At 34.8% G+C, this 12,202-nt stretch overlaps 1 protein-coding gene across 2 annotated transcripts; it reads left to right on the plus strand.

Annotated features, from left to right (window-relative positions):
- The first annotated feature begins 1,524 nt into the window (after positions 1–1,524).
- Positions 1,525–11,184, plus strand: LOC109004725 (BTB/POZ domain and ankyrin repeat-containing protein NPR1-like). 2 transcript variants are annotated; one of them, XM_018983368.2, is made up of 4 exons: positions 1,525–3,003; positions 5,558–6,311; positions 8,631–8,828; positions 10,676–11,184. In XM_018983368.2, exons 1-4 carry the CDS (start codon positions 2,458–2,460, stop codon positions 10,957–10,959), a joined length of 1,782 nt encoding a protein of 593 aa, XP_018838913.1. In that variant the 5' UTR covers positions 1,525–2,457; the 3' UTR covers positions 10,960–11,184. The 2 variants fall into 2 exon arrangements, with proteins under 2 accessions (XP_018838913.1, XP_035545414.1); XM_035689521.1 differs by having other exon boundaries at positions 5,645–6,311.
- Positions 11,185–12,202: the final 1,018 nt, after the last annotated feature.

A 12,202-nucleotide genomic window follows, 5' to 3' on the forward strand; every position in this document is an offset into this window, starting at 1 on the left:
CTTGAGACTCGTATATAGCCTTACTTAATTCTTAAATTCTATTTATGTACTATTTTTTCTTTAATATTATAACAAAATATTTATCATTATTAAATATAAATAAAAAATAAATCACTATAATATTTATCACTATTATATATAAATAAAAATAAAAATCAATAATATTTATCACTATTAAATATAAATAAAAAATAAAATCACTATAATATTTATCACTATTATATATAAATAAAAATTAAAATCACTAATATTTATCACTATTATATATAAATTAAAATTAAAATCAATAATATTTATCACTATTAAATATAAATAAAAAATAAAATCACTATAATATTTATCACTATTATATATAAATTAAAATTAAAATCACTATAATATTTATCACTATTATATATAAATAAAATTAAAATCAATAATATTTATCACTATTATATATAAATTAAAATTAAAATCAATAATATTTATCACTATTATATATAAATAAAAAATAAAATCACTACAATATTTATCACTATTATATATAAATAAAAATTAAATCAATAATATTTATCATTATTATATATAAATAAAAAAATAAAATCACTATAATATATAAATAAAAAATATAAAAGTACTATTTATCACTATTATATATAAATAAAAAATAAAATCACTATAATATTTATCACTATTATATATAAATAAAAACTAAAATTACTATAATATATAAATAAAAAATAACATTACTATAATATTTATCACTATTATATATATGAAAATAAAATAATTATAATATTTATCATTATTATTTATAAATTAAAAATAAAATTATTATAATATTTATCATTATTATATATAAAAATAAAATAAAATCACTACAATATTTATTAATATTAAAAAATCACTATAATATTTATTATTAAAAATAAAATTATTATATTATTTATGAAATTTTCAACTACCTATTCAAAAATCAGCAATTCAACATATTTCACATATTCAAATAACTTAAAATACTCTCAATAAAATTTACAAATTTACTCTAACTTTTATTTATAATTATTTATAAATATTTTCAATACTTTTCAAATATTCTCCTACCTAAATGTATCCTAAGGGTGTGTTTGGCAAGTGAGAGTACTTGAGGTACTCTCATTACTATTCTTTATTTTATTATTACTTTTTACCTACTTTTTTACTATTCATTACTTTTTACCTACTTTTTACTACTATTCAATATTTTATTATTACTTTTTTATTACTATTCACAAACATTCTAAACACTTCTCACTACCCAAACTTATCCTAATCTTTTTCTCTTTCTCAATCGCCCTCTCTCCATTTTCCAAGGTGCATTACCAAGACTTTCATGGCATGACAATGACGCCACCGCAGAGGTCAGCAGAACCCAGCTGGGTACACTGACGCCATCACTGTCGTCACCGAAACGACTTCAATCTCCTTGTCGAAACTCGCACGCTTTACGTCCCAATACAACCCATTAAAAAAAAAAAAAAACGTCCCCATACAACTTTTCAACAACCAAACCGACCCTTTCCTCTCTCTCTCTCTCTGTGAAACTGTGTCTGAAAGCGAAAATTGAAGCTTCGGTTTCTTGTCCTTCTCGTGCCTTTTGCTCTTATCTTTATTTCGCTGTATCTTCGGTCAGCTTTAGGAAGTTTCTCCTTCCGGTTTCTGTGTGTTGAATTGTTGGGGTGTTTTCCTGCGGTATAATTTCCACCTGATTTGAAATATTTTTTGGAATTAAAATCTTTGGATCTTGAGGTTTTTGAAGTAGTTGAGTGGATCTAGTTCAAATGTTGAAAGCTTGTGGAGATGTATTTTTTAAGGTGAATTTTAATGACGGGATTTATTAAGAATAAAGCTTGAATGAGTGCTGTTTTCTGCTTTCTTACAAGACAGTTTTTGAAGAAAAAAATTAGTCCTTTTTAATCTAGTTAGCATTTTGGGTTTGTTTTGGATATTATGCTCATTAGGTGGTACTGGAAATTCAAGCAAGAAAGCAGGGTTCTTGGCCTTTGCACTCGTTTTCCTGATTCTTGTAAAATACAGAAATCAAATGATTTTGACCAGAAGTGCATGCCCTTTGTGACTTGGAATTTAGAGCATTTGATTTAACTTGTCATCTTGCTAACTTTCTACCAGAGGGAGTTATGTTAAGTTATCCTTTTGAAGTTGCTTCTTTGAAACCCAGTTGATATTTTCAGCGTAATTCCGCTTTTCTGCTAGTTTTCTCTTCCTGGACTGTGAATATAGGTATATTTTCTATTTTCCAATAAATTGTATTGTTTATGCTACTTCTTCTCGTGTCTAAATTGTACTTTTTAGGCATATGTGTTTGGTTGAACAGCTGGTAGGAAAAGTTTCATTTGTAACGTAATAGTCATAGACATTGATTTATCCATAGGAAGTTCCAAATAGAGCAACTGCAGGAGTATTTTGCACTGTGTATCAATGGTTAATTCAACTGAACCATCGTCATCTTTGAGCTTTAGTTCATCTTCCCATTTATCAAATGGCACGTTTGGCCCCACTAAATCATCCTCTAGCCTTGAACCGGATCCTAACCTTGAAATCATCAGCTTAAGCAAGCTTAGCTCTAATTTGGAGCAGCTCTTGATTGATCCCAGTTGTGATTATAGCGATGCGGATATCGTTGTTGAGGGAATTCCAGTTGGTGTTAACCGATGTATGTTGGCTGTTAGAAGTAGGTTTTTCCATGAGTATTTTCAGCGAGTGAAGGGATCTACCGAGAAGGAAGGAAAACCTAAGTACTTGATCCGTGATTTGTTGCCTTATGGCAAGGTTGGATATGAGGCATTTCGGGTTTTCTTGAGCTATCTGTACACGGCGAAACTGAAGCCTTCTCCAGTGGAAGTGTCAACTTGCGTTGACGATTTTTGCGTCCATGATGCATGTAGACCCGCTATTAATTTTGCTGTGGAATTGATGTACGCCTCTTACATTTTTCAGACGCCAGAGCTGGTTTCGCTTTTCCAGGTTAGTATTCTCTACATGCCGATCTACTTATAACAAATAAAGAAAAGAAAATTCTCGACATGCTAATCCAGAGTAACGAATTAGGCAAGTTAAGCAACCGATCATGTTCTAAACGTTTGGACGGTTGAGTAAGATCAAACATATACTTTGTTCTTTCTTGACTATTATGTTGCTTGCGGTTTGATACGCGCGGTGGAGGTGTTGAACTTCCCTTTCCTTGCGTTATTGGGTATTTTTTTTTTGGCATCTAATGCATCCACCCAGAGGCTTTTGAACCCATGACTTTACCCCCCAACGCATTCTTATAGGAGAAGGAAGTGCCATTCAAGCAAGCGTTAAATAAGAATTCACTGGGATTTTTGCCTGGAAATTGGAATCGGACCCAAATTTGGATCCAGCAACCAGTTTTAGAAACTGATATTGGAAAAGTTACCTGGTATTTAAGCTGATAGTGGGAGAAACTACCCCAGCTAGAATCCCAAACTTTTTGTTTTAGGCTCGTATGCTAACTGTGTAGATTCAGAGGGACCTTTTTTTCCTATGCCTAGATTCAGAGGCACTTTGCTTACGGTAGTAATTTGATTTTTTTTTTTACCTTTTTTCTTTTTATATAAATTTTGTAGGTTGCGGATGGATTGTGAACCAATTTCATAAAGAAAATCACCCTTTTGAACATGGATATGCAAACTTGTACATACGAATGAATAGCTGATAGATTTTGACAGTAGGATCATAGATTGTTTGTAAATTGTAAGTCAAACCCCTCTCTCTCTCAATGCCCTTATGTTCTGTCAAGTGGCAACAGTTAACGATGCAATAGCTGGTACCCCTACCTCTGAACCCCTAACTTTTCTTCAATGTTTCATTCTTCCATTTTTTAGTTCAGATGAATCTACTAAGATATGGGGCGATGCAAATCCCAAATCTCTTAGTAAGCCAAACAATACAAGTTCACTTGATCCAAACCGATTTCTTTTTAAATAATAGAAATGAATGTTTATTTCAATAAGCTAATTGAGTTTCATTCTTTTCTTTTCTTTATCTATCCTTCTTTTTAAGCAAACATAAGGAATTAAAACCCCATCAGATATAAAATACATGCTTAAAAGTAGACAATAATTAGGAGAATTTTAACCTAAGGTCAGGTTTTTGTTTGGTGTGTGGTGTGGGAATTAGTCTCTTAAGTTAGCATTTCCATAATTATTTAGTATTGCCTGTTCTAAGGAAGCGAACATAGCAGATCATTGATAATTCGTCAATTACTGTCACCAGCTGTGTGTTAGTTTTATTAGAGCATCGCATGATTGGGAGGTGTATCACTTTTACATTGTTCAATGACCAAGTGTACTCAAGAAGGCTGAGACTGTGCGGGGGAAGACACTTTTCTGGGTTCCTTCCAAGAAAGGATTGTTTGAAGTAAAGCCGTTCTTTTAATGCTTTATTTCCCATGATAATACCCACTTTCTCAGGGGAAGTTAATAAGGCTTCTCCAAGAGCAACTTTCATTGTTTGGACTGCAAATTTTGGGGTGATTCATACCATGGATAATTTGAGATTACAACACATAATAGAAATAGATTGGTGTTGCATGTCTAAGGAGAGTGGGGAAACAGTTGATCGTCTCTTACTTCATTATTTGCTAGCTACTTATAGAAAATGATCTCTTGTCTCTTTGGGCTAGACTGAGTTATGTCCAGTGTGTGGATCTTTCTGCGTGTTGGAGATGACAATTTGTTGGCAAGTAGAGCAAATCCATGCGGAACATAAGTTTTCCTGACTGTGGTGCATATGGAGGGAGAGAAACAACCATACTTTCATAGGTTGTGAGAAGACGTGAAGGGTCTCAAGGATTTCTTTTTTAATTGACTATTTGAATTGTATTGAGTTATTTTTCTACCCACTTGTTTTCAGGATTTTCTATATCTTTTTTCTTGTTCTGCTTGGTTGTTTCTCTTGTATACTTCCTCCATACTTGAGTAACACCCCATTTTCGATAATAATAAAATTGACTTACAACACACAGTCTCTCTCTCTCACACACACAAGTAGTTTGTTGCAATTAATATAAGAGTCATTTTATAACGATTGCCAGATCTGTTGTGCCACTATGAAATATGTGGTGGGGAATTTTAACCAGTACCTGCCATCAGATTACTTGTGTTGAAATGCGAAGCTCTTAATAATTTTAGTGCATATTCTTTTTTCAGATCCGGATTCAGCCATTGCGTTGGACTTAGGGGAGGGACACAGAGAGAGGGAGGTCATAAATATTGTCAATATAACATTAAATGTTATTTTCTAAGTTGGAATAGGCGTTATGCTGTGTTATAGGTTTTTTTCTTTTAGAAAAAACTTCTTCGAATTAAATGCTACATTACGATTGTTGTCATGTTATTTAGTATTTTTAGTAAGATGCCATCATGTACAAAGTATTGAGTGATTTTGTTTTTTCTTATCCTAGTTTTACACTTTTTTCCTCATCTTTCATTTACAACGAAGGCTTTTGTCAGACTACAGGAAGATCATTCTAAATGTCTACTCTACATATGTGCAGAGACGTCTTCTTAACTTTGTTGGGAAGGCTTTTGTAGAAGATGTCATCCCAATTCTTATGGTTGCTTTCCATTGTCAATTGACTCAGCTTGTCACTCAATGTGTTGATCGAGTAGCAAGATCAGATCTTGACAGCATCTCTGTTGAGAAAGAGCTCCCTGATGAAATTGCAAAGAACATTAAATTGCTTCGTCTCCAGTCTCAGTGTGATGATGATCGTAAAATAGAAGCTGTCGATCCCTTGCATGAAAAGAGAATCAAGAGAATACACAAAGCATTAGATTCTGATGATGTTGAACTGGTGAAACTTCTCCTCTCTGAGTCTGAAATAACCTTAGATGAAGCCAATGCTCTCCATTATGCTGTAGCCTACTGTGATCCTAAGGTTGTGACTGAGGTGCTAGGTCTAGGTTTGGCCAATGTCAACCATCGAAATTGTCGAGGTTATACAGTACTTCACATGGCTGCAAGGCGTAAGGAGCCATCAATAATAGTTTCACTTCTGACAAAAAGTGCCAGTGCATTAGAATTGACATTGGATGGTCAGAGTGCTGTTAGTATATGCCGGAGGTTGACGAGACCAAAGGACTATCATGCTAAAATAGAGCAGGGCCAGGAAGCAAATAAAGATCGGATATGCATCGATGTTCTAGAGAGAGAAATGAGAAGGAATCCAATGGCTGGGGATGCATCTATTTCTTCTGAAATAGTAGCAGATGATCTGCACATGAAACTGCTGTATCTGGAAAACCGAGGTATTATTCTGCAGATGGTAATCTTGGATTCTTCTTCCCTGGCTGGAAACTTCTCTGAATTATATTCGGTTCTGTTTATGAAATCTTAACTTTTATGTCGGAATTCCCATGAAATTTGAAAGGTGTTTGAAAATATTGGCTGAGACATATTGTTGTTGCTCTTAGGTTTGACCAAGGTTTGAATTTCACTTGTCAAAAAAACTTTGACCGATTTGAGAATTTCACCCCAGAAATTTGAGAATTTCTTTCTTGTCCCTAAATAAATTAAATGGAAACATTTAGGAGATGTTTGGATTCAGAGATGAGTTGAGATGGGTTGAGATGGTTTGTGAATAGTAGAATAAAAGTTGAATTATTTATTATATTTTGTGTGGAAATTTGAGAAAGTTGTTTTGGGATTTGAAAAAATTGAATTGTTTATTATATTTTGTGTGGAAATTTGAAAAAGTTGTAATGAGTTGAGATGGGTTGAGGTGGGTTTTGAATCCAAACCTCTCCTTAAGGGATTCAGACCAGATTGGGATTCTGTCATTAGTGGCTGATGTGGCAAACAAAGAGACTATCTTACACGACATGAGAATGGACACGACATACTCGAAGTTAATATTTTTTCCTTGTTCATTAAAAGGAAAAAATAGTTTTCCCTGTCATCTAAACCAAAACCTACCACCTTAGACACAAAATGCTTCCTTCCATAAGAATGGCTGTGGCCTCATGAAGGTTGGCCTTAATGGCAAGTGCAACACCTCCAGTGACCAATGTTCTCCCCATCTACCTCCTCCCACCTCCTTTCTTTAAAAAAAAATGGCTAGCCCCTTGCCCCTACCCTCTCTTCATCACCATTAATGTCATGTCAGAACCCACTCCACCTCACTTTGCCATGGTGTTTCGAACACAGCCACCTAATCAACTTGAACCTCCCAATTCAATCCTAGGATCTCCAACACCTCATTTTTCAGCTGCTTAAAACCAGATTTTCCTATAAATCCAATCTCCAAATGCACACTACAGAAACAATAACAACCATGGCCTAACGTATCCAGGCCTTGTCGCCATACTATTTTTAAACCAACATCATTGACAATGTTTATGTTTTGTGCTTGAAAAGCTTAGTTTTTTAGTTTATTGCATTCATTAAAGAGTTTGGATCTTCTTTCTGATTCAGAGAGAGAGAGAGTGAGAGTGAGAGAGAGAGAAGTGACTTGGCAGGCAAAGTGATCTTTCTGTTGGCCAAAAACATAAAGATCAAATAGCATTCCATGCCAAAAATAGAAGTGACATGGCATGCCGAAGTGATGTTTCCATTTGTCACATGAAACATTCCAGCAATGGAAGTTCCTATCTGATAGATGAAAGGATTAAACTGCTGTCATTGAATTTAGAACTTTTTAAATTAGGGACCAATTTTAACTTGGCTCAAATTTCAGGGACCAAAAGTGTATTGCAGCCTTTTATATTTAATGATGAAACTTATAAAAAAAAAATATTTAATGATGAACTTATGTTTTTTTTTTTTTTTTTTGTTATTTTAGTTGCATATTAGAGCTTGTAGGAGTCCATTTTGATATTGGAAGATCTTGTTTTTGATATTGGAAGATATTTAACTTCCAATAACTTGTGATACTTTCCAGCATCGACATCTAAGATGTCTCGGCATATTTTATCATAAAATTGTGAGACTTGTTTCAAAATGCTTGGGCCATGACCTACTGCTTGTATCAGCAAGTTGTCTAATCATGATTGAAATATCTCTATTTGAATCATTAGATTACCGTTGGGATTTGTTGATATATCAAACATGTTTTGTTTAATGTGTAAAACAAAGCTTTGGTTTCCTTATCTTTCTGGTAGTAATATTGAGAATCGTGAGTAAATTGTTTGGAAACTATTGATGATTCATTTCCCAAATGTAGGGCTGAGGTTTGCTATTTTTTTTACCTTTTCCCAGCGTTGGGATTAGATGTAAAGTACACATGGCTGAACCAAATGTAGTAAATTACTACTAGATAAATAATTTATCAAGAAGTAAAGCTAGTTGTGCATGAGGGTAACTGAACCTTCAATTTCAATTTATGATGTTCCACACAACCTGTCAAGGCTATTGAATTTTTTCCTTATTTTTTGGAAATTTTACGAGGATAGACCTGGTGAAAATTTGGAATAGTCTCATTAATACTAATACTCACACACTCCTATTGTATACTTCCAGTCTACTCAGTCTATGTCTTGAGGTTTTTAATAAAACCTTTGATTGCTTATCAAAAAAATACTACTACTTGCATATACATAGATGAATGAAAAGAGTGATGTAAATTGCAGTTGCATTTGCACGATTGTTCTTCCCTACCGAAGCAAAGCTAGCCTTTGATGTTGCACATGCCGAGACAATATCTGAGTTTGCTGGCATTTCTGCCTCAAAAGGTTCAACTGGGAATTTGAGGGCGGTCAATCTGAATGAGACTCCAATTATGCAGAACAAGAGACTCCGTACTCGAATTGAAGCACTGATGAAAACAGGTAATGCAAGCTTGTAGTATCATATTACAACGCCTTGTGTCCCTTTCTTCTATTTTATTGTGACCTATTGGGTAATCCCATTCTCTCTCTCTCTCTCTCCTCCCAAGCAAAATGGGAAAAAGGGAGAAAAGGATCTGATATCTTGCTGATATAAGGTTGATTTTGTAGTGAACTTTACTTCCAAGGTGGCTCGGTTCATCTCATGTCATGTGGTCACCTAGCATTTGTAAATTGGTATAAACGAGAACTGCTAGTAGTTTATATTTATTAGATAATGATAAAAAAAATATAAGGTAAAAGTACACCTTTTACCCTCCAACTAACACATTTGATACTTTTTTTTATCTTGAACTACCAAAATTGACACATCGTATTCTTCAACTACTGTCAATTATTAAATAGAACCTGTCATTGAGATTTGACAGTCGAGATTGTGTTTTTTCACCTATTTTTCACCATCTTAATAGTTACAGTCAGGCAAAGGGTGCTATTTGACAAAAAGTGGTAGTTGGAGTGTAATTTCAGTTTTGATAGTCTAGGGCACTGTGTAAAAAATGTTAGGTGGAGGTCAAAAGTGTATTTTCTCCTGTATAACATGCCCATTATATTCCCTAAAGGGTAAGGAAGAAATGAGAAGTGCAATACACATGCACGCACACAGGTATGCACACAAACACACGTATATAATTAATGCTTGTTTGAGTAAAAGATACTCTCCAACTACCATAAAATGTTAAATAGTACCCTCCGTCAAGGTTAAATAATCAAGATTGTGTTATACCATCTATTTTTTCACCATCTAAATGATCAGATTTAGACAAAGGGTGGTGTGCTACATGCAAGCGCGCATGCAAACCCATATATAACTAATGCTTGCTTTAGTAAAAGATTGTTGACTCTGTGTGTGTAAGTGCTCGTGCTATGCAGCATGTTCATTTTGTTTCCCTAAAGGGTAAGAAAAATTCAGAATTCCAGAATGTGTTTTTGTGTGTGTGTGTTTTCTAGTATGTGTTTTCTAGTACATGATGCGTCTGATGGACATGTAGTCACTCCAGTGGTATTGGTTTTTAATCTAATTGATTTTTTGGTCAGTTGGGTTTGTTCTGGATTCATGTAGAAAAACTTTGTAATGCTCAGTTGATTCCCTCATCTCACACTTATTATAGTTGTACTTTTGGCTGCAGCATGGTTTTAGTGTCATTATTTATACCTTAGTATTGTACTGTGCTGGCTGAATTAGCTGCAATTATGCAAGCACATTAGGAAGGAATATCCTGGTGTAGTTGTCCAGTTGGGTTGGTCTACATGATTTTTGTTTTTTTTTTGGTAAATTTATCCTTGTTGGTATCGGATTCCTTTTTGTTCATCCATTAATTGATTCAAGGTAGCTGTAGCTCGGTGGCATTTAACCACTTCTCATCCCAGGATGCTGACTATTCCTCATTATTTTCTTAATTGAATGCGCAACTAGACTTGGCATATTTTTCAAAGCAGAACCTGACTAAGGCAGGTTTGGGGCACAAGACAAAACACAATTTTCATCTCATCTCATCTCATTATTACACCTTTTTCAAATCCTCATACAAAATATAATAAACAATTCAACTTTTTCAAATTCCAATATACCTTTTTCAAATTTGAGGATTTTTAAGTTGAGGATTTTTAAAAGAGCATTTGGCACGTTCTGAGTTGTCACAGGATGAATTTAAATTCAGCTAATTTACTGTCTGCTAAGTAGTAAAGTTGACAGTTGAATTAAATTGAACTAGTTTACAGTCTGCTAAGCAAAAAAAGAATTGTTTTATGGAGTTGCTCTCATTTAAGCTTTGTGGTTGCCATGGTAACAGTGGAGATGGGTCGACGCTATTTTCCTAATTGCTCAGAAGTGCTGGATAAGTTCATGGAGGATGACCTTCCCGATTTGTTTTATCTTGAGAAGGGCACCCCAGTTGAGCAGAGAATCAAGAGGAAGCGCTTCATGGAGCTAAAACAGGATGTTCAGAAGGCATTCCATAAGGACAAGGTCGAGTCCAGTCGCTCTGGATTGTCTTCCTCGTCATCCTCGTCTTCTCTAAAAGATTGTGTAAATTATAAAGTGGGAGAAGACGGTGTAAATTACAAAAAATCATGAGGGCTTATAATTTGTCTAAATAACCCTGGTCCTAAAGTGCAAACTATTTTCAGAAAAATATACAGGCGAGATCCTCATAAATGTTGGCTCGTCATATTCTTTAAGTTCTTAGCTAAGGATTATGCATTATGTTGTACTATTAAGCTAGTCAAAACGTTCCACTTCTGAATTTGTTTTGTAGAGGATGGTCTTAACAGCTGGGAGAATGAAAGAAATTGTAAAAGTTATTCTTTTGTTCCATTTTGTGCTGCATTTGCTACCATGGGAAAGTAGATCTGTGAGCAGATTTTTCCGAAGCATTCATGTGAATCATGGTCACCCTCGAGAGGTCCATTGGTTGGGAAAAGTGATGGAAATTGTTTGTACGACCATTATAAGCCGCAGATATTACCTAAACATATTTTACACTCGAACAGGAGAATAATATCAGATGCCTTCTCTTTTGGGCTCAGAAAAGTGTTCTAAAAATACTTTTAGAGCATCAAATGGTGTGTACGCTTGTGAGTTGATTCTCAATTAGTGCACAAGTGTGCCACCCTCCTCCCTTCCAGCTCTTCCTAGAGCTGCCATCGGTTTTTATCTGGTTTTTTCTTTGTTTTCCTTCCATAGCACGAAGATGTGTCAATCTATTGTTTTCCAACCTCCCACTAGTGCCATGAGTCGCACCGCAGAACTCTCCAGCTGCCGATCCTTCGGAAGACAAGAGAAGATCGTCAAAAAAGCAGTATGTACGTCTCACGCGCAGCTCAAACTGAGAGTGAAACTCACATGCCGCCGCATTAGGGAGTCTTTTGCCGCCACGTGCGGCACTATCGAGGTCAACGGCCTTGGATCTTTTAGATTCGACCAACCTCCTCTCTCCAAGAGTGGCGCGTGGCCTCCACATGCCTTCACAGTCACTAACAATCGTCTGCCGGCGATTCAACCCATCTTCCCCTTGCTATTTTCCTATATTATCGCTTCTCCTAACCAAAGATCAAGAGAAAGAGGTAATGAAAGTTTCTTTCAGCCAATGCATACTAGCAAAATGCAATGTTAGGATAAACTAGTTATCAAAGGCTAAATTTGAAGTATCGCAGTGGAAATAACCAAAAGAGAAATTAACAATAATCACACACAACACCAAAAATCACACACAGAACACCAATGTGAGCCTACGTCCACTGGCGAGTTCGGTCTTAATGAATTCACTATCAACAAAGATGAAGTACATGAGATTTATTTCAAAAAATTATTCTCAAAG

Source organism: Juglans regia, chromosome 4 (genome assembly GCF_001411555.2).
Source record: "Juglans regia cultivar Chandler chromosome 4, Walnut 2.0, whole genome shotgun sequence".
In the NCBI taxonomy this organism is placed as follows: domain Eukaryota; kingdom Viridiplantae; phylum Streptophyta; class Magnoliopsida; order Fagales; family Juglandaceae; genus Juglans; species Juglans regia.